Genomic DNA, 23,367 nt, shown 5'->3' on the forward strand with positions numbered 1-23,367 from the left:
ACGGTGGATTTCCAGGCTTGGATCCTTTCAGGTAACTCATGGGTCGACCACTATAGACCAGCCTTCGTTTTTTTTGCTGCCTTTCCTGGAACACAAGTGAAGAACCTCTGCTCTAATTTGCCAGGAAATTCACTTAAGAACACTAGACTCTTACATAACATCCTCCCATTGGTGAGCAGCTCTCAGAGATGACAATTACGGTGGATTTAAAGCAGTGGTTTGGGCAGGTGAATGGTTTGCACAAACTAGAATAGTCTCACTGGCTGTATTTCTGGGTGAAGTGTTGGTGCAGGTGAGTGTATGCGAGTAGTCCTACTATCGACATGATTATCATTTGTACCAGAACAGTGCCTCGGGTCAAACAAGAACAGGTCTCCCTTGTACCAGACACTCTGGGAACTCCTGGAAACAGACAGTTCCTGTAGTGAAAGGCTTACATCTACACAAAGCTGTCCTTTCCCAGTTTGGTTTGCAAATATTTTTTTGTTATTATTTTTATTGCCATTCCACGGAGATTTACAGGTGTGAGTAGATCTGGCTGTATTTCAGGGTAAATGCCTGCGTCACTCACCCCTCGCAGTATGTGGTGTACAAAGCCCTGTGGGAACCGCCTGTAATGTTTAGTGCACAATGACCAGTCAGTTTGTTTAAAGTTCAGGAGGTAAGTGATTACCAGGGCTACGAGATACTGACAATCTGAACCTCTATAAAAGAGATTTTTGTCTTCCTGTTGGTTGTATTATTCAGGTCATTAAACGAGTGGCTTTCTTCTGACCTTTGCCAAGTCATATAATTCTGCGTCGTTCTATCAACTGGTACTTGGGAGTATTCTGGAGACTTCCTTGCTTTTTATAAATAATTTTGAGGCTGATATGCAACAAAAGTATCTCCTGAATTTGCTAGCAATTGATAGGCTAAAAAATCGTCCCTTCTGAAAGTGTTTAGGCAGCAATACTCCTGTCAAATGCAAGCCTATTTCAACACAACAGCTCTGTAATGACACACATGTGATGGACATGCTCGCTGTAATTGTGGTCCAGCTGGTCATGTATTGTCTTTGACAGCAGCCACTACAAAAGGTTTTATGGCAAAGGCTCCCAAACCTTTCCAGTAGAAGCTCGCCTCTCCAGCAGATAATCTGTGTGACTCATGACGCGAACAGATCAGATGAAAGAGCTTTCTCTTGGGCAGGCTGGTGATGCTGCTCACAACTGCTGGCACCTCTCTTGGCATGGTGACCTATCTGAGAACTATTGCAGCAGAAGATGCCACCAGAAACCAAGTCACAGGCACACACTGTAGAATAGTCATCTCATCACAGAACAGGTCATCCCTTTCCCAGACTCCTTCAATTAGAGGCAAGCTTAAATTTTTATGTATGAAGGTTTATACTTTCTCTGAATATTTTGCAAGCACCAAGTAAAACAACCCTTTAAATTTCTTCTGAATTCTGGACCTTGGTAATATCCATTGCAATGAGCCCCACAGTTTAATGGCATGTGCATGTATTATATAAAATGTTTTTTTTTGTTTGTCCTAACCTTGTTGTGCAGATGAGGAAATGGGATATGAGATCCAAATTCTCCCACTGAAAATTTAAACTGCTGAGAAAAAAGTATTGATGGTACCTCCTCTCTGGGCATGACATCACAGCATCCCTGAGCCATTAAGTGATTTACAGGGCTTAGAAGGGAGTTCATTTTTTCATTCCTTTTTTTTTTTTTTTTTGATAAACAATTGTTCTGTTTTGTGGACAATCGGAGGACATTCCACATCCTTCTCAGCACAGTCTGAGGAGGTGCTGCTCTTCCTGGGCTTCTAAGGGCTGGTGTGTTGGGGAACGCAGCCATTCCCAGTCACCTCATAAAGCCAGAGGAAATGGAACAACAGTGGGATCCACTGGTGAAGCGCCAGCAGCCAGGCACGGGCTTCCCTGGCAGTTCCTTGCAGTGGCTCTACAAGAGCTTAATGCAGACTGAGGATGCTCAAAACACAACCTGCCTGAGGAGAAGAAGAAAAGGGTGTGTGTGTGTGTGTTGTGAGTTTAAGCAATTGTTCCCCTGTACTCTGGCACCGGTGAGGCCACACCTCGAATGCTGTGTCCAGTTCTGGGCCCCTAAATTCTGGAATGACATTGAGGTGCTGCAGCACGTCCCGAAAAGGGCAAGGAAGCTGGTGAAGGGTCTGGAGCACAGGTCCAGTGAGGAGCGGCTGAGGGAGCTGGGGGGGCTCAGCCTGGAGGAAAGGAGGTTCGGGGAGACCTTGTCACTCTCCAGCTCCCTGACAGGAGGGTGCAGCCAGGGGTGGTGGTGGTGGTGGTGGTCAGGCTCTTCTCTCAGGCAACCAGCGCCCAGACGAGTGGACATATCCCCATGCTGTGCCAGGGGAGGTTCAGGTTGGACAGCAGGAGGAATTTCTTCACATACAGGGGGATTAGACATTGGAACAGGCTGCCCAGAGAGGTGGTGGAGTCACCACGCTCGAGAGCGCCCAAGGAACGACTGGACGTGGCACTCAGCGCTCTGGTCTGTCTGACGCGGCGGTGGTGCTGGGTCGCGGGTTGGACTCGACGGCCCTCAGAGGTCTTTCCCAAGCCCGTTCATTCCGCCCCTCCGTGAGGGGCGCGGCGGCCGCGCGCGCGGGTCTCCCCGCGCGCCTCCCGCGGCCGGCGCTGCCCCGAGCGGCCATTGACGTCAGGGAGGGCGGCACGTGACCGCGGCGGAGCCAATCGGCGGCGGCCGGAGCCGCTCCGGCGAGAAGGGGCCGTGTCGGCAGCGCCCGCCGCTCCCGCCGCCCCCGCCCCCTCCTCCTGCCGCGGCGGCGGCGCGTGGGGAGCCGCGCACGGCGACACACACACAGAGACACGCACACACACACACTTACATACATACATACATACACATACACACACACACACACGCTCCCGCACCCACGGGCGCGCACCCGCACCCACATACATGCACGCGCGCCGCCGCACGCTCCCGCGCACACGCCCCGGGGGGAAGGAAGGAGCCGCGGCCGGACGCCCCGCAGCCCCCGCCGCCGCCGCCGCCGCCGCCGCCGCCAGGAGCAGCCCCTCGCACCGCCACCACCACCGGCTTTTGTCCGCCGCCCCCGCGGGAGCCCACCCTGCGCCCGGCCGGCGGCAGCATGGACGCGGCGCTGTGACCCGCCGGGGGCGGATTGGGAAGTTTGAATAAGGATTTTATCGCTTCCCTTTCCCTGTTCTCCCCCTCGGTGCGGCTCGGTCCCTGCCCCCATCTTCCCCGACAGGTTTTTTTTTTTTTTTCCCAGCATTTTTTTTCTTTTAATCCGCCGCGTGGGGTTGGATTTTTATTATTATTATTATTATTATTATTATTATTATTGTTTGTGTTTTTATTTGATTTGGTCGTACCGGTCTCTACCGGCCGTAGAGACCGGTCCCCGCGGGCGGCCGAGCGCCACCCCCGACCCGGCCCGCGGGGCTGCCATGGATCGCACCGGCGGCTCCGGCGGGGGCAGCGACCGCAGGCAGCCCGAGGAGAGCAAGCCGCTGCTGGGCGAGATGTCCGCTCCCGAGGGGAATAAAATGGGTGCCGCGCCGTGCCGGAGAGCCCTGCTCCACTGCAACGGCATGAGGTACAAGCTGCTGCAGGAGGGGGACATCCAGGTGTGTGTCATCCGGCACCCCCGGACGTTTCTCAGCAAGATCCTCACCTCCAAGTTCCTGCGGCGGTGGGAGCCGCACCACTTGACCCTGGCGGACAACAGCGTCGCCTCGGCCACGGTAAGAGCCCGCCCGGGTCCGCCCGGCACCGGCATCGGCACCGCCGCGGGGCATCCGCGGGGTGCGGGGGGATGCCCGCGCCTTGGGGCCGCGGCCCCCGCGCTGCCCCACCTGGGGGGACCCCGCTCGGGGGGTCAGTGGAGGGTCGGCTCGAGTGGGTCCCGGAATGCCGGCTGAAAACCCTGAAAGGATTCTTTTTTTCCCTTTATAACCCTATGGATATTTAATTTTGCGGTTTCGGTGTTTTTTTGTTTTTTGTTTTTTTTTTTTTTTTTTTGGAGAAAGGCTTATTGTTATTACTGATTTTTTGTCCCCCCTATTTTTTTAAAAAAAATTCCTCCTTTCCCGACATGACAGACGTGCAGTCGCCACACCGAGCCGTTTCTGTCCGAAACCAAAGTCGGCAGATACCTGCTGGCACCTCAGGCAAGTTGGAGGTGAGGGAGGTGGAGGATGCTTTGAATTCGAGAGCGAAGGCTGTGCGCGGTCTATGCTGTGGTTCAGGCCTGCTCTGGGGGCTCTGGTTTGGCGATCACATACCCTGCCCAGACACAGGCGATGTGATTGGAAAATATGGAGATTCCTTCAGGGTTTTCTTCTGGCTGGAAAATGATGCAAGAGAAAAATGCGAGGTGGTGATATCAACGTTACAGAAGATGTACAGTAGACAGATACAGTCTTGAAAAATACTATTTTTATATTCGTGTACAATTTAAAATTTCATGGCTATTATTATTTGAACATTTGTGTAGCATGTGATGTGATTACACCCGTATTTTGGCGATTAACGCAGCTCATAAAACATGTTTTACACTGATCTTTAATCATTCAGTACTTGGATCGTGTCTTTTTTTGATTTATATGTAAATGTCTCATTTTTCTCAATGGCTTCGTTCTGGCCTTCCTATAGGACACTGTGAATCGAGAGAGTGGATTGGCTTTTGTGTGGATTTCTGTTAATGGTGTATTTCAGTGGGTTTCATCCAGCCTGTGCTGTGCTTGGAGGTTGGATTTTGTCACACTTTGGTACACAGACATAATGTGTGTAAATGTCTCTCCTACATCATGCTCTGGTGTGAAGTATTCAGAGCAGCTTTTCAGTGGGAGCTCCTTTAACCTTCAGGTAGGCCAGCTGCCTGTTCTCACAGAGCTCTTTTTTGTGCCACAATGACATCTCACGGTTTCCACGGGGCTCTCGAGGATGTTTCCAAGGGAATATTTTTCTTTCTTTGATAGAGCTACTGTCTAAAGGGAGAGGGAAGACTTGATCGAGCGTTGCTGGAGAAAACCCCCAAAAGACACACGAGCTCAAGGAGTTTTTGCAGCTTTTGCAGCTCTTCATTTTGTTAAGATACCGTCAGTGTGGAGGGGGAGTTGAATATCAGTGGAGATGAGGCATTTTCCTGGCAGTATCCATAGCTGACTATTTCTGAGCAGAGAAGGATACCAGCAGAGAGAGGCATGATTGTGCTTCAGATCTCTGCAGTGTGGCAATACCAGGCATGAAGTTGTATTTGTGCAGGAGACGTCAAACTCTGCTTGCTGGCAAAGCTGTCACCAAAGAGACCATCTCTGAAAAGGTTTCTGAAGTCCTGTGGGGTTGTGCTTTAATTACTGCTGAGGTGTTCTCATTCCTAATTATTTTATGCATATAAGTAGCGAGAAGACACTAAAACATCGTGCGTACCATCGCAGGCTCCATTTTGTTGAGCAGTGCTCTTCGTGCTTGGTCTTGCGCCTTATCATTTTTTTCCAGTGCTAACTCACCAAGTAAATACCGTTGTTCACAGAAATATCTGTGCTTTATTATTTCAAGTAGTGTCTTTGGTTTCCAGGGAGCAATTAGGGCACAGGGATAAGATCTACATTCACTTGTTGCCTGACTCTATGGGTGGGTTTAGGAGGTATCTTACAGGTTCTATGATATCTATATTTTTTTCTTTGTTTTTTTAAGCTGGGAAGATTTGATTTAAGCAAAATCCGTGGTAGTTTAACTCCCACCCCCTATGGAAATGTGGTATAGGCACAGTGCCAAAACCACCTCAAACTGGAGGTAGATATTTGAATGCGACTAATTTGGTTTTCAAGAGCTGTAGGAAAATATCCATTCTGTCCATTGAAAGTGAGCGTTGGGAGCACTCAACAGCTTTGATAACGAGGTCATTTTTACACATGGGGCTTTCCACAGGCAGGGTGCTTTATGAGCAGCCAGTAATTAATCTTCACATCATCCCTTTGCAAATCCTCTGGCATGACGAGTTTTACTGCATTCTATATAACATGAATAAAATTGAGCAGGAAAATAACATCACTTTGTTTTGCATTTGAAAGCAAAAGTTGTAATGACAGCTAAATCCAGATCTGGCAAATTATGTCCCTGAGTACAGTGGATAGGTTATTTGTTGATTCCAGGCACTTTATATCCTTTTTATTGTCGCTTGAGACACATATTTGAATTAAAATCTTCTCCCCACAAGCTCTTACTTGTCAGTCCCTGGGCTGCAATATAGGAGTTAGCATTAGTTTGTGTATGGATTATTCATCTGTAGTTTATTCCACGAGTAGACACAGTATGTGCCCACATCTATAAGTCTGAATAATGAGACCCTATCTACATTTTTTTCTTGGTGACAGATAAGTAGTTTTGTTGTTTATTTAGGCAGCTACATTTTTTGTGCTGACAAGATAGTTTTCAGTAGCAGAAGCACTATGCATGAATGCAGTGGAACAACTGTTAGGCCATCTTATTTTAGCAGAATTTAGGGAGAAAAAATAATGTTGTCTACAAGTGCATTTTCTGATGTTATCACAAGCGACTGTTTCAACTAAAATAAGTCCATGTTAATAAAATAAGAATAATAGTATTTTGATTTGGTACATGCACTCAGTTAAGAAATGGAAAGGTATTAGCTTGTGGAGAGTCCCATAACTGTAGGTGTTGGGGCTTTATGTGATTAATATGTTGTTTCCATTGCTTGTTTCATGTTTTTATTTCTCAAAGAATTGTTTAAATATAGTACAGTTTCACCATTGCAGTTCCACTCACATCATGTCCAGGCTTTCCTTCCTTTTTGAAGAAAGTGAATACAGATCTGTAGCTTTTTTTTATTATTGTTTTGTTTTGTTTTGTTACTGTAAATATTAAAACCCCAGTAGGAAATTTTGATACTTAAAAACTGTGTTTGTCAGACAGCAGCTTGCCTGGGAATGAATCTGACTTTCTCCCCCATGGGAGGAATAATGTTTATTTTATAAACACCTACCAAACTCAGATGTAGCACCCTCACTAATTTTTTTTTCGCCCGTGAGATCTGTCCTTGCACAGCTTGAGGGGCAGTGATAGTAAAAACAAAGACAGAAATAAAATCCAATTTAATATTTCTCGAGTGGTACTTTTTTGGGGGGTGTGTGTGAAGAATAACCCTATGGCTGTCTTCAGCAGAAATGTTAAAATTTAATTTTCAGTAGTTTAAATGTAGGTGTCATGACTGAACTTCTGTGTCTTTAGCATCGTTCTGCATTGTCCCTTTCATGTCTCTGCCCTGCTTTTTTTCTTTCATTCTTTCTCTTGAATCAGTTGAGATTGGATGTTGAGGACAATGAGTTTTAAAGTCCTGGGTTGCAAGGAAGACCTGTGATACATATGTATGTGCAGCAGACAAGGAAAGAATAAATAAGTGATTAATTTTTGCTGATAGGGATGACCTCTCTAGTTCCCATCTGGGAAGATAAGACATTATTGAAACCATGAAGTTATTCATTAATATCCCTCAAGGAGAGGTGGAAGCTTTGGGTTTTCGTGCCTGTTTCACGTTTCTTGACTTTGCCTTGGCAGGTGAGTGTATTGTAAGTGTTTTGCTCAAAGCTGGTGACAATCCTGAAAAGACTTTAGTTTCTTTTAAACATCTTTCATTTTTCTATACAGAGGGAATGTGTGAGGACAATAGTTTATTGACAGACTGGCTAATCGAAAATGCATTTGAAACAAGAATGTGAGTGGATTAGACAACTGCATTTGTATTTTCTTCTAGAGACAAGAACATACCCAATTAATATTAAATGAGGCAGGGCAGGATTATCTGCTTCAAATAGGAGAACTGGAGTAGAAAATTGTCGTCTAATTGTTTTTTAAAATTCAACAATTCTGCTACTGCATGTGTTTCAGCATGTCTTTCCTGGTAAAGATAGAGCAAAAATTCCTATCAAGCTGGACTCATTGTTTACTTTAGCACAGGTTCCCATTAGTTAGAAAAACATACTTTTAAAAATTAAATTTCCCTTGAAAAACAATTAGCTCAAGTGGGAAGTATTATGCAGAGCTCAGAAATTTCAAAACAATCTTACGATGAGAATTTTTGCAAAGCTTTCATGGAAAAGGAATATTGTAGCGTTATCCAGATTGGAAATAGAATAAATATGAATTTGCTATAGTACTTCTACTACTAACTAAAGTTTAAACAGTCTATTGAGTAAACCAAGTACTGCTCTTAAGTCTTGCACTCTTGATGAGGCTCTACCTATTTAGCCCACCAAGCCATATTATCTTGGAGGGCCTGCCATCATTACATGCATAAGTGAGTGTGAACACATAAATAACAAAGCAATTTAGGATAACTTTTTATCTATTATAACAACGGAATGGTAAGTTACTATTTATATTTAATATTTCCCATTGTTTACCGTTGCAGATGATTGCTTTTGTTTGATAAGAAATGGTACCAACAGGTTTCGGATGTACATATTTTTGCCTATTCTGGTTATTTATTGCTAAATACCAGGTATTTTTTTCAGGTGCATGAGAAAGGGCATTGAATCTCATAATTGGCAGACAACCCATGACAATTTAGAGTTCTCTGCAAATTGAGAAGAAATTGCTCCATGTTATCTGTGCTGTTGAAATTGAGATGCTGTTTCAGAAGTGAAGGCAGGCTTGTACCTGCGTTAACGAAACCCAGATTTTTCTGAAGACTGGGTGATTTAATGTCTGCTGTGACAAACTTCTTTTATTGCTGTATTAGTTGGTAGCACGACATAAGAAAACCTAAATGATATTTCTTTAAAGTTGTTTAATGCCTATCAAACATATCTTTGCATATATAGTTCCTGCGGTGGTTAAAAAGCATATTTATAAGTCAGTAGTGTTAAGGTATGTGTTTATATGTCACAGAGCTTATATAAAATATGAAAACAGAAGCTATATTCATTGGCAGAGTGAAAGCTCTCAAGGCTATTAGTGTTAACACCCAGCCAGTAAATTTTACATGTTCAGGAACATAAATAAAAAGGATACTCAGAAATACTTGTGCCTCATTTTTCGTTTTGGCTGGGGAGTAAAGATGTGGTGCTAGTCACTACATGGTGGTAATAGTCCCCCTGGGAAAGCTTGGAAATTACCTCTGGTCCTCAGTGGGACCTGGTCCTGCATCAGAGCAGGACCTGGAGGAGCTCAGCATCCCTCACAGGACCAGGCCTTTGTGGAGCTGTAAGATCATATTTTTTTTTGTTGAAGTGGATTATTGTAAGTAGTAATATTCCCAGAAGAGTCTGGATCATCCACGTTGGGGTGTAGCCCTTCTAGAAAAGGATGTGCTGCCCAGGGAAGCTGTGGCTGCCCCATCCCTGGAAATGTTCAAGGCCAGGTTGGACAGGACTGGAGCAACCTGGTCTAGTGGAAGGTGTCCCTACCCATGGCAGAGGGGTGGAACGAGATGATCTGTAAAGGTCCCTTCTAACCCAAACCATTTCATAATTCTGTGAAACTCAAAAGTGCCATGTGGTTTTTCAGAGGTGAAAGGCCATGGTGAGGGTCCTGTCTGCATCGATGGTCCAATATGCAAGGTTGGGTTTGCCTTGTTAGCAGGAGTGGGAGAACAGAGGCCACAGCCTTGGTCCCACCAAAATCCCTGACAGAACTGTATACACTGAGGGACCTTTTTGGAAGAAAAAGGTGGTAGGTTTAGTACATAGAAAGGAGTGATTTCTTTGTAACTGTTTAATTTATTGCATATAATTTGTTTGTACTTTTGAAGTTGATTAGTAACAGGTGAGTTTAACACAGTACATTAAAAAGGCTTCCCTCATTTCCTTCTATGTTAGTAAGCATGGCTGGCCTAATAGGGTTTTACTCATCTCCCCACATAGGATTTACGAGAGAAGAGACCTACCTCAAACAGTTCAAGCCTTTTGGAGTCTTTAGGAGTAATTAGATTGTGGGTTGCATGGGTAGATTGCGGCTTGTTTGTTAGTGTTTGGAGCAGTGCTAGTTGCATCAGTTCTGTTTTGTGTCTGCATGTGTTTATAGATACGTAGGGCTTAATTCCACAAACAGTCACGTGTTTGAAGATGATTGATACTTGAGCATGTATAATCCATTCAGAGAGCTTGTGCATGCATGTGCACTCAGTAAAATAACTTTTTTTTGCCCATCTGATGATGCAGAGTCATTGGCAGCAGTGCTGGCTGGGGCAGCCTGGCCTGTGCCATTCTGCGTCTGTGCCGTGCCCTGTCAATCTGCCTTTTGTACACACCTAACATTTTGCAGGGTCAGGTTGAGAAAATCTCTGTGAGCTGGCTGGGGAAACACCTTCTCTGCTTGAACCTTTTGCAGATTTGTTGCCTTTTAACTGCATCAGGGAGCTGATGTGTTTCAGCCTATAGTCAGCCAGACTGCTGAGGAAGAAGAGAGCGGGAAACATGGTAGGCTGGAATTGCTGCCAAAAAAAATGTATTATTAAATCATTGCGTAAAATTTTCCTGTTTTGCACAATATTTAATAATGCAGGGACAACACCAGGAAAGGGAAAAGACAATTGAAAAGCATACATTATAACTGATCACGTCAGTGGTGAGTGAAGTTTTAGCGCTTGCGGTTGTGGAAGAAAACATGAAGAAGTCAGAACCAGATGCTAAGTTAAAAGGCCTTCCCTTCATAGGCTTAAAAATTAAGAGGATTTAACAATACTCTTTAGGTTTTGGAGGAGGGGAGTCTTGTTCCAGGATTTGTTGTTACCAGTACTGGCATTTCCAGTGCTTAAAGTGATTTGTTGACTTTGCCCCTTGGGCTGTCCCATGACTGATGGGACAGGGCCAATAGAGTGGGGAATACAAAAGCAGGTAACAATGCCAGGTCACGGACTGTGGTGTCCAGGGCATGAGTTTATGGTGTAGGCAATTTTCTTCTACTTTAATCTGAGATTTCAGTGCATTTTCAGATAATTTTAAGTCTTTTTCCTATTTTTGAGAAACTCAGAAAGAAGGCTTCTGTTTTTTCTGGACTCGAGTGTTTCTGCTAGATGTGTGCCATTACTACTTGAGCTCAAGAAACTCATCGAGTTGCAATGACTTAAATGTGAACTGGAAGTACACTCGGTCACGTACATTCTTGGTCTCGCTCTGCTGAAATCAGTAGGGTAATTTGAGGAGAGGGATTACCATTCATTGCCTGAATGGCAGGATGTGCTGTTCAGACAGCCAGGAAGGTTCAGCGAGAGATCGCCGTGCAGGTTGGCTGCTGGCTGGGGGAGATGGCTGACTCTGCTCAGCCTCGTGCAGCTCTCTCCAAACACAGCCACAATTCCTCCCTCTACTTGAGGCAGATCTTGAAGTGCTGAGCCACTGGCAGGAGTGGCAGAAATTTCCATGTTAGACAGAACCGGTATAGAAGCTGCTGCTCTTTCACCCATTTTATGCCAACATTTCTACAACACTGTCCTGGTGGAAAGTGAGTTTGTGATATTATTTTCTTTTGTGGGGAAAACCTTCTCATTCAGAATTCTCAGAAGGGTCCTGCCAGCCATTGCCTCTGCTCCATGGGGCATGTGCCAGCTCCCTCCTGTCTCTCTTCCCCAGACAACAGAGTTTTATTAAGAAAAAAAAAGTGCTGCTTGATGCAAGTTGATCTCTTTTCCCCCATTTGGGCTTGAAATTTGCTGAAATGCTGCTGTGGGATGTGGTCCTGGCTGAAGTCTGCATGAGGGTGGATCCTCTGCAGGGGCAGCTGCCCCCAATTCCTTTAAGGTGTAGGAAGATGGTGCTGCTGCTTCTGCCATTGTCTTGCTTGATATTTGCACCTGGGGCCATTTTCACTTCTGGGGCAGTGGCAGAAAGGTTTAAAATGGAGTAAGGCTTTTCTGGACTCTTAGAGAGCCTCTCCCTTGTCTGCTCAGAATTACCACTTGTTTCAGGGGTAAGAGCTCTTGCACTTTTCAAAGTATGCTGCAGTTTCTGTGAAGTTCTTGTTCCTGTGAATGAGGGATTGCATGATTTTCTCGTTGAATGAAAAATTTAAAAGGAATAATTGCTTTCATTGATGAAAAGAGTAATAACCAGGGCTTCAAAAAAGATGACTTAAAAATGAATATCCAGTGCTTCTCAAACTCCAGACTGCTAATTTCTTGATATTAAGAATGGGTATGTTGAATGCTTGGCACTGTCTACAAAGGACTTTTCCTTCTTGGGTTTCCAGTGCTTAAAGAAATGCTGAATAAAATAAAATCTTTTTATGCTTTTGAAAAATTTAGAACTAAAACCTTAGAGCACACAGAAATGGATTTAGGTTTTGTAAGATTGTATTTTCAGAGATGCCATATGTGGTACAATAGATGTTGCCTGAAGAAAACTGAGATTAGCTAAATCGGAGGGGTTTGTGGAGAATAGATAATTGTATTCCCAAATATAATTATTTTGTAGTTATTTTGCATAATATTTTCCTTAGGCCTAAAGAGAAACTCTGTTTGCAAGTGAGACTCAGAAATAATATTTTTTTTTTCTTAGAAATAAGGTATATGTAATTTGAAGTGTACAGATATCTATGTATATTTTATGGATGAGATTTCTGGTGCTGTTAACCCAAAGGTAAGGCAAGAATTTTGTAAACAAAAAAGTTGCCTTGTTCTTTATTTATGTGTAGACAACTAACATTACCTGAGCAACATTAGGCCATTGCATGTGCAGGTAGACAGTTTGGATAAGTTTTAAGAGAAAGCCTTTTTTCCCCCTAAACCTCCTGAAGATACCCCACGGTGGGTACATTTCAAACAATACAGAGCAGATATTCCTCTATGTGATATTGCTATTGTTTTTTCCTCCCAGTCTTTGTCTGTTTTGGCTATTTGAATATAAGCTTTTGGGATTGGCAGGTGTCTCTTAGCATGTCTGGTTCCTGTTGTAATGGGATTCTGTTATACCACAGAGTTTTTTGTTTGCTGCTGTAATACAATTAGTGCATATTGTGAGCAGGCTGTGTTTTTGCTCTGTCTAAAATAAAACTGAATGAGTTTGTTATCCGTTTTCGGGGATGGGCATTATTAATAGTAATGGAGAAACTGCTTAACAAAAAGTTTCTGAAATTTGCCAAGTGGACTCCAACTTTTTTAAACAAAATACTAAGGGTGTGTAGGCTTTTGCCATAAATATGAATGTCTGTTTGACCCACTGTGAACAAAAAAGAAGAGAGATTATTTTTAGCCTCTGAAATGATCAGAAAAAAATGATTTTTGGATGACAGTATAATGTCTTCATCCTACAAGTTCTTGGGTTTCAACTTCACTGTGCTTCAACCTCCTCAAAGTGCTTAATGGTCAGTGTTTTTATACGTGGGGAAAACAGAGACAAATAAATGTAGATGAGACTTTTCAGACACGTCTGTTGGTTTGTGCTTAGTTTGCAGTTCCTTCATGTCTGTGGTTCACTCTGGATGGTCTGAGGTTGCACACCAAGGATCAGTCATGCCTTGCCCTAATGTTCATGATAAATCAGTGGTGGGAGCTGGAGCAGAAGTGATGTTCCCTTGCTTTGTCTGCTAGGCTGCATCTTCCCTCCTGATTTGGATGGCTATCCGTTTTCTTAATGGTTGTAAATCTCATTAAAAATCAGTGGAAGCGTGGGAGAGTGACTGACAGCAGAACGTGGCCCACAGTGTCGTGCTCTTCTTGCTACCCTTCAATCTTCCTGCAAAGAAAGTACCTGTCGGGGAACCAGGTGCCAATCAGTTCAAGTCTCTTGCCTTCTGCAGCGTGCGTGCTTTGTGTGTTCTCCTAAGAGTCATGCTGACAACCTACCACTTTGCTTTTGCTTTAGAGGCTGTTAAGATTGAATTCAGAAGAAAAGAGTAAGGCAGGGAAACCTTGACTGCTCTGAAATTTTCAGGATGAGAATGATCTTGCAAAATTACTATAGAAGCAGGGTGTTGCAATCCGTTTTTGTAAAAAGATTGGCAGTTCTCTCTCCCTTCTCAAACCTCGGGTTTACTATACAAGCTTTTTGACGTTGAGCTCTTAAATTTAGGAATCCCTTGAGAAGAGTATGATTGCAGAGGCATCTCAAAACACCACGTTTCTCTCTGCTGCAGTGTGAGCTGTAAGAAGGTATGAAACTGAAAGTAGAATGTTATGTTGGCTCTTAAAAATTGTGGATCTTTGAGCCACTGGTGTCAGCTAATGCAGTTCTGCAGATTTTTTTCCTGGCAGCTGTGTGGTTATTGTAGTTGGGGACCTGAGTGTTGAGTTGTTCCTGGCAGCTTGAAAAGTTGTACAGTGAGAGATTTCTTTGCCCTGACTGTTCCAACGCCAGGCAGGGTACTGGATGTCAGTGATGGAGAGTTGTGAGCGTGTGCCTGCCTTGAATGCTGGGGCTCCACGGTGCTCTCACGGGTGCTCTCACGATAACTGTGGTGTTTTGTCATCTGAACAGTTTGCTCGGTGTCTTGGCTTTGAGGAGGAAGGTGGGAGGAGGGGAACGAAACTGTGAAAGGCCCAGTGATTCTTGAAGAACAGCATTGACTTTTGCAGCAGTGGTTGCCATCTCCTTTGATGGGCTGTGTTGAGTGAGATCCGTGTCCTTGTCTTACTGCTCAGTGGTGAAATGCCTGGAGTTTGAGTACCTGTTCATTCCTTGTGGAAGATGAATCATGTTCAATGAAGCAATTGTGTTCCTTACCCACCAGTAACGTAGAACAGAGAGGTTTATTTGGATGTCTGGAGGAAGAGAAAATAGCGTCATGTTACAGATGTCGTTCAGTCATTGTTTAAACCAGGAGAAAATCTATGCAATTGCTGTAAACCTCTGCCTTTAGTAAATAGGTTATAGTAGCAAGATTATTGAATTGGAAGAGGAGCTTCAGCTTATTATTTCAGTGCAGGAGCACTGATGCTTCTTCAGATATTCCTTAAAAAACAAATAGCCACTCTAGCTGTGTAGTAAGAACTCGAAGTAGTATTCCCAATCATTTTTGTTATGAAATGCAGCCCCTATATGGAAGTGAAGAGTGTTGATGAAAGATACTATGCAAGTGCAAATTGTTAGTTGTTGCTTTAGTTTTTCTTTCAACTCTTCATGGTTCTTTTAGATCCTTTTTCTTTTTTTTTTTTTTTTTTTCTCCTCCTTTCCCCCCCACTGATATTATGTTGACTTTTGAGGAAAGTGTTTTAATTTTTAACTAAAAAATAGCCTGACATCCAGAGGCATGGAACAGGCTCTTCCTCTCCCAGAGGAGCAAATGGCTTGAGTGGAGCCCTGGCACTGAAAATCTCATCTACTTTGCAACCAAATAATGCGGACATTGTAGAAAGCATAAAACTTGTGCTGGCACAGAACTTAGTTGCTGAAGGTGAAAGTACGGACACAGTCAACATGTCTCGTCTGACTGAAAACACATTTTCTAAGGTTGGATAATTCGTCTTTTGTGATTCTTGTGAATGAAACAGGAAATCAAGCTGGAAAAGCTTGAAATTAAATGAAATGTGCAGGACCAGACACGCACTTTGTTATTAAATATTGACATACCCCGGGTAGGTAACCACTTTGCCTTTGGAGCCCAGCATTTGCCTGAAGACTGCAATGTCTTCTTGCTCTTATGGTGAAAAATTTATCAGCATTGAGAAATACTGCTAATGGCTGCTTTCCTAACACCAGTGTACGCTGTGTTTGGTGCCATGTCGCTGCCTCCCTTGAAATTAATCTCCTGATTTATTGTAAGTTATTTCAAATGTCCCCGCTGACTTGGGTTGACTAATGTGCTTTAAATATGGCGAAATCAAATCATCTGTTGTGGGAGTTCACCGTGTATCAAGCTGCTCCCTCGTGGAGATAGGTGACATGGGAAAGTACTGAGCCCTCCTTGGTGCTTACCCAAATACAGGACCAGTCCTCTGTTGCTGTCAGCCTGTGGATTGGTCAGTTTTAAACCTGGGGTGAGCTGGGATCAAGGCATCACTAACCATCTGCATTATCTGTATATTGTGTGTTTATGGTACCACAGCATGGCCCAAGTGAGCTTGGAGGGGGAAGGGAAGGAAAGGAGGTGATGAGAGGAAAAAAATTAAACAAGGCAGCTTCAAGCCAGAGATCGGATGGGTCTGTGTGCTCCAGAAGAAAAGGGAAGCCTGTGAGTGCAGCGTGCCTGTGACTGGAACTTCTTGACTCATCTCAAAGGGATGTTGTCCACAGTGCAGCTTCTTCACATGAGGTGGCAATGAGCCCACAGTGTGTGAGGCCCGTGCTGTTGTATCTTCCCTTCTGAGTGCCGTTTAAAAATAAAGGGAATGTTTATATTTGGTGGGTTATGTGTTTCCTAATGCCTCTTCATTTATCATACCCGCTGTAATTGAGATAAAGATGTAATTCTCTGTTGCATATCTAGGTTTAACGTCAAGGGTTGGGGAGGTTGTGTCTCTACTTGTCAGATTTTCTTTAGAGAAATAGGAGAACAAACTTACCCGGTGCATCTTCTTGCCTGTACAGTCTGTACCTGGAGATCTGAGAGCGGCTGTCTTGAGACCTTTGTGTCTGATTCGAGGGTCTTGCTGTGCTCAGATTTCATGTTACCCGTTTTTTTTTATTTTGGAATTGTAAGAAAAGCCTGTACAAACAATGCTCTGCTGTTTCCAAACACTGTGAAGTTTTCCCCATTGCTTCCTGTTTTTGTAGCCTGCTTGTGAAAAGACCTTGCCTGCTTTGCACTGGAGTTATCCTTAATGTGAATGCATTCTGCATTAGCTGCTGTGTGTTCCAGCATGCAGGGACCCAAGCTTCTCTCAAGCAAGCGTCATTACTCTTTATTTATGGCAAGACTAGATTAAAAAAGACTTGTGCATGTAAAAGTGAAAGCACAGGCGGTGTTAAATTGTGCAGTCATGAGCTTGTTATTTCCCTTCCCCCCCAGTATGCAAGCCAGTTAGTAACCCAGTGATCTATACATGAGGCTTTAATTGGATATATGCCCAGAGAGCAGATTAATATGGAAAAGCTATAAAGGCATGGGTTCACAAACTTTGTTTGACCACAGGAGGACTGTCTGCATGATCCCACGTGGAATGTGCCAGGGATTCTCAAAACAAAGAAATACCTTCATGTGTCTGTACATAAACCACGGGATACAGAGGTGATGTCTCTGCCTTAAAGTCAATAGACTGTTGATTAAATAGTACTTCTTCAACCTAGGAGTGCTTTAGGTGGGGCTTAGGTGCATCTATGGCCTCTGTGTAATTTACTCGAGTTCTTAAGTTTTAGTTTTGGTAATTGTTGGAGGCTTCTCTGTGCGATTGGATATAATCTTTGGCTGCCTTTAGAGATAAGAGGGGGGGCGTGAATCTCTCTGTAGTGAAATGAAAACAAGCAGATGTCTGACTGCAGCTGGCTAGAGATAAATCATTTCATATAAACTTGCCTGGAGAACATGATCTGATTCCTCTATAAACCTACACTCCAGAGGGAAGGGAGAACCCCCATTAGTCAATGACACCTCCCTGGCCTAAAATTCCAGTGTTTCTAGTTTGCAAATCACATGAAACACATGCAGACCAGTAGCTGTATTCAGCAAAGGCTTTCTCAATTTTGAAAACACTTGTAACACAGATTTTGTGTCTCTTCTGGGGATTTTTTCCCCCCTAAATTAAAATTGCAGCATCCCTAAATGTGTAAAACCAGCCACAGTCACATCCTTGTGTTCTCCAAACCAATTTAATATTGATAAAATCTCTTTTAAATTGGCACAGGGCTGCAATAAAGAGTTTTGTGATTTAGGAGAGCCCTGTTGCAGGCAAAGCTGACCTTCCTGACCCTTCACATGATGGAGAGCAGTAAAGCATACCACCTATTTCACAACTCTGTTTTTCCTCTTTGCCATCCTGTGCATGGTTGTATGGCACATTTTTCCCTGAAGATGGTGGGATGGAAATGTTATCTCCTGTGGCATAAGCCCTAATCAACATGAAGAGTGGGGAAGCTGTGGTAAATATACTCAAATAGTTGCAGAAAATAAGATAACCCTAATTAAAGTTTCGTGCAAGTAGTTTCAGTGTTTGATTCCAACCATTTGCCTGACGAAGGCAGGGAATAGTCTTTAGCTCTCTGCCTGCAGCAAGAATATGGGAATTGCAGTGACTCATTCTCAGGGACACGGCAATGGGAATGAGGCACTGCTGTGGTTGCAGATAATTCCCTGGAAGTCTCTGTTGTGCAGAATGCATTAATTGAAGAGATTCATGAGCTGCTTAATGTCACATCACTTCATTTCCTCATCAGGGAACTGAAAGTCTCATCCGTATGGGGAAAAAACAGAATCTCTCTGGTTGCGAGTAAATCTTGACCTCTGTAAAAAGGGGTTGTGTGTGTTGTCCCTCACAGTGCCCTGGGTTAAACCTGTTACCGTGTAGCTTGAATTTTTCCTTGCCGTGTTATCAGCTGTGGGGACAGAGGCAGCAGTGTAAAGGCTTGGATTTCTGAGTGCCCAGAAGTGAACAGTGGGGGTGAGGAGGGGACTGTTTGCTGCTGGTTTCTTCAGTGCAGTGCAGCAGAAGGATGGACGGTTCCTCTTTGTAACTCATCACAGTGTGGAACCATTGCACTGCTCTCAGAAGCAGAGGCATATCTTTATATTCAAGGGAGAGGATGTGGCAGAGGATACCCCTGCAGAGAGCTGGAAACACAACATGGTACCGTGTGGCCCGCTCTGGAGGGGATGGGTGCATATCTCGGGGGAACACGCTCTGTAGACAGTGATGTGTTCCAAGTAGGCAGATCTGATGCCTTGTGTAGGCAGCAGAAAATAAACAGTGCAGCCCACCGTTTGCAGATTTAAACTGGAGAAGGGAATGTGCTGCACTTATGGAAATCAGTCTTGCTGTGTGTGATATCGCAGTTTTCAGAAGCAGATGTACCCTAATTCTGGTTTTCCCCAAGTGCCTGTGTTTCTGACTGTCTTGCCCATTGCAGGCTCAGGTGAGAGCTAATACAGAATGAGTCCCATGGTAATTGCCATAGTTTTATCATGTGCCCCCCCAGACACTGCTTCAGCCTGAGTTTTTATCCCTGTATTATATTTATGGCATGGCAAACATTGCACAGAAAAAGTTTAACACTATAACAGCTACTTGTTAAAAAAAAGAATGCTTTTCTTACTTTTTTGACTAGAAATCAGTCAAGATTTCTGCATCCTGATTGACTTTCTGATTGCAAAGCATTTCTGAAGGGGTTGTATCTTACAGCTTTTGATTTGGTCCTTGGCCAAGGAGAGCTGCTCAGTGAGATGAAATTCCCTTTCCTATGGCTGTATGTGCCACTGCTGTCCAGAGTTTTGGGAGTATCAGTGAGACCTTAAAACTGGACTTGGGACACTTTTTGTCTTTCTAGCATCTAATTCCACCAGGAGATCACAATAGTTTCAGTTGCACGACTCAAACTCACATCTACCACGAACAACCATAATGCTCTAGCTGTGCTCTTCTGTGGCAGGCTGGTTAAGTAATAAGAAGTACCTTTCAGATCCACTAATAATTGAGTTTTCCTTCATCTATGCCTTTGGGAACATTTCAGTACTTTGCCTGGCAGTGTATCACTACTCTTGAATCGTGTGTGGAAAAATGTCTGAAGCAAATTAAACAAAATTACTTGTGAGTAAAAAGATCAAGTCACAACATTGTTGAGATGAAAATCATTGAGTTGATGGGTGCAGTCTATCTGTGAGTGGGAAACCTTTAGTGGTACCAGGAGAAAAAAATTGACCATAGTAGAAAAAGTTGCACTTGAGGTTTCTGTGACCTAAAAAAAAAAAATAAAAAAATCAGTCTCTTTATTCCTGTGATTTATTATTTCTCTGGTCACATGACACGAGGTATTGAGAACACATGGAGTTTTAGCAGGAACCACAACAGGTTGCCTACTTCAGCAAAGTCTGTCTTGAGACTGAATCTCAAAAAATTAAGGTGGAGAGAATGAGAGAAAAAAATTGAAATTATTTTTCTGGCATTATATTTGTGGCTTGGCACGTCTAGATCCTGGGAGTCCATTCCATTGTTTTTACTCATAGCATCTTTCTCTCTTGCTGGGAATCACTAAGAGTGATTTGGCATCTGTGCCATACTAGTAAAAACAATCTTAACTACTTATAATTAATGAATTGTGTAAGCTGCCAGTCACTGGTTTGAAGGAATGGAATAACAAACATAAGGACAATGTGAATTCTGCATTGACTGGCAGAGTATGTCAGAGAAAGTGCTGCTTTGTTTTTCTCGTGCTGAATTGCTTTAGTATATGGACTTTTAAATAAGTAGTGCTTTAAGAAAGTGTATCAGTTACTGGAGCTGAAGCTCATGTGTTCATAAGCTGAAAAGTGGCATAATTTTATATCATTGTGTGCACTATGACATGAAATCCCTGTGAAGGGAAGATGCTGTCCTGTTTTCCCTGTTGTATCTGTCTGGGTTCACTAGGTGGGAAAATAAACCACTGACCTGAACTGGTGACACTGAAATAACCTTCCTGTGCTCTGTTACCATTTAAAAAAAAAAAAAAAAATAATTAGGATGTCTTAGTGTAAAAGCAAAAAAGCCATATTGAGGTCCATCAAGGGAAAGAAGGACGTTTTCAAGTGATGAAGCTTGTTCTTGGAGAGAAAATGGTACTTCTAGTTTTTCTGATGAAGAGTTAACCCACAGCAAGATCTTTTTAAACAAAACAAGCAAGTTGGACTCATTTTTAAAGAGAGGATTTTTTTGGGGGGAACACTTTTTCAGACCTTTTGGTCCCTCTTTGAACTGTGTCTTTAGGATGGATATGTATGTCTAGTTCAGTCAAGAACTGATAGAACAGCATTGCTCCTCACAAGGAACTCTTACAAAATACTTCTATTTCCCTATGGAAAGAGGATCATTTTAGGGAGAGCTGATGTTCTGGGCAGTATATCCAAGATAACTATAGATGCTAGAGGAAGAGAAAGCAGCCTCATGAACAATAGGGAGGATTTAAAAAGCTGTTTAATTTGTGCCAAGCTGCTTTTTTTTTTTTTTTTTTTTTGGTTGTCATAGAAATGTGCCAGCCCGTGTCTCTCACAGATGAGCTCACTAAATGAATGGCTGTGCAGGATGAGTCTGGTTTCAATGAAGATGTTTATACTTGAAGAACACAGATGGACTTAAACCACAGCCCAGAATCTAAACACCCCTGAGCTCCTGGGGGAGGGGAGTGATAGGAAATGAAATCTGGATTTTATAGCTCAGGCCTGCATCTGTCCTCCTTGATTTGGCTTTCTGAGTTATTATGGGGAAGCAGGAGAGGAATATTAACTGCAATAAAGAGGGTTTGTTGGGTGTTGGAGAGGAGGATGATTTTGTGTCTGGCCCAACTCTGTTGGGCTGGAAGGACTTTCCTGCCTCGATGTCTTTGCAGGACTGAGGTTAATTGGTTGCAGAGATGTCACTTTAAGGTACAGTCTGTAGCAGGTATTTTGTAATTTCTATGCTCCTGCTACTCTTTGTCTTTTGAAATAAAATATTTCGAACGAGGCAATTTTGTCTCTCGCACCGCTTGTGAAATGCTGTGGTGCAGGTTTGGTAAAAGCTCAGAAGTTGGTGCAAATAACTACAAATGCTGCACCAGACCTGTGAAACACTGACAATCCTCAGTGAGGTGTGTCACTGAGCCTTGGGCAAACAGTCAACAAACACCGTGTCCTGTGGCGAGTGGGGCGTGTTCAGTGCGCCCAAAAATGTCCTTTGCAGGATTTAGTGTCTGGATTTGTTTGCTCATGAGCATAGTTTTCTGTGAACTCCTCTTGCTTCCAAGAAGCCCATTAATTCTTTATTTTCATCTGCATTTGGCACTGTCAGAATGCCTCAGAGGAGCTTAGGTGTAAAATGACAATAGCTACAGTATCTCCAGGGTTTTCAGGTATCCCAGTGATTTGTTTATCTGCCTGTCTTGCTTTCCTTGGTTTTCTATTCCTGGAGCTGGGCTGCCGGAAATGATGCATGTTGCTGAATGCAGAATAGTCCTTGCTGTGCCAAGGCATGTACTTGGAAAAATGGGATGCTATGTCCTATTAATTGGTATAAATAATCAAGAATATGGAATAAATGATGTACTGGCTCTCCTTTTTTTTTTCTTTATTTCTTTTTTTTTTTTAATGTATTCCCAAGAAGTGGAAGGTAACATGTTTTTAGATGAAATCCACCTTTACCAGAAATTTTCACTGTTGGAGAATACTTTAAGGACTTGCCACTCAAACCTGTTTGAGTATATTTGAGCTTCGGCTTTGGTCATAGCATTGAATTCAGCTGTGCAGACTTTTCTCTTGCTGCTCTGCTTTTGCTTGTTTTTTGCTCCTAAGTCACCTGCTTGAACTTGTATTGGAAGACAGGGTAGGCTAGAATTACCTTGCCTTTTAATAAAAAGTATTTTTTTAAGCTAAAATGGGTTTTTCACATGCTACAAGCTTTGGGAAATGCAGTTTCTGTGCAGAGTAGTTCTTCTGCATGCCTGACCCGTGTTTTGTGGGATATTAAAAGGTCCCAGCACTCTGTTAAAGACTTTGGTCTGTCAACTCATGTCATACTCAGGGCTGTGAATAGGCTTTCTTACTCTATGGATTTATTTTAAGGGTTAATCAATTAGGCATCAGCAACTGGAATTTTTGAGACATTAATTTATTAAACTACTTGCTTTTTTGATAGAGCTGTTTGAATTATCTGTTGTGTATGTCTTCTACTTTTGAAATAAATACCAAAAATAGACTATAGCTGTTTTTTTTTTTTTCTCAAATTCACCCCCTTCATTCATTTTTGTAACAGCCTTTCTGGAAAGAGAGTGCACAACCTATTACGTTGCATTTGAGGAACTATGAAGTGATCAGCATGACTGCTGCCAAATGCACGGAATTAAGATGGAAACAATTAAATGACCGTTTAAAAATATTTTTTCTAGTTATATCCTAGAACCCTGACCACAAGAAGTTTTTTTGGGTAATGCCACTGTTTTAGGTGTGCCCTGGATAGGCTAAAACAATGTGTCAGGGCAGGAATAGTAAGTGATCAGAGAGGCCATGTTTTGATAGGACACATTTGCTGTCCTATTTGCGTGAGAAGTTTGCAGTGATGCAATAATATTGAAAATTATCACTTTCACTGTGGGAGCATTGATGCACTGCTATTGGAAATTACCGCTTTCGCTGCAGGAGCGTTCATTTTTCTTCTGAGATCATTAAAATCATCTTGTTTTTGCTTTTGTAATTGGCTTAGGTTGCCCTTCTTGGGGGAGGGGAGGCTCTGGGTTTGGCTCTGGGTTTTTTTGTCTTTTTGCTTTTAATTTGAAACACAGTTTTAACATTT

At 43.1% G+C, this 23,367-nt stretch overlaps 1 protein-coding gene across 1 annotated transcript in view; it reads left to right on the forward strand.

Moving 5' to 3' along the window:
• Positions 1–2,801: 2,801 nt before the first annotated feature.
• The window catches only part of CMIP (c-Maf inducing protein), a 133,213-nt gene continuing 112,647 nt past the window's right edge, over positions 2,802–23,367 (forward strand). The window contains exon 1 of the mRNA XM_032701189.1: positions 2,802–3,769. Coding sequence (XP_032557080.1) covers positions 3,473–3,769 — 297 coding nt within the window. The 5' untranslated portion in view covers positions 2,802–3,472. The remainder of the gene's footprint in view (positions 3,770–23,367) is intronic.

This window comes from Chiroxiphia lanceolata, chromosome 13, assembly GCF_009829145.1.
Source record: "Chiroxiphia lanceolata isolate bChiLan1 chromosome 13, bChiLan1.pri, whole genome shotgun sequence".
Taxonomy (NCBI): domain Eukaryota; kingdom Metazoa; phylum Chordata; class Aves; order Passeriformes; family Pipridae; genus Chiroxiphia; species Chiroxiphia lanceolata.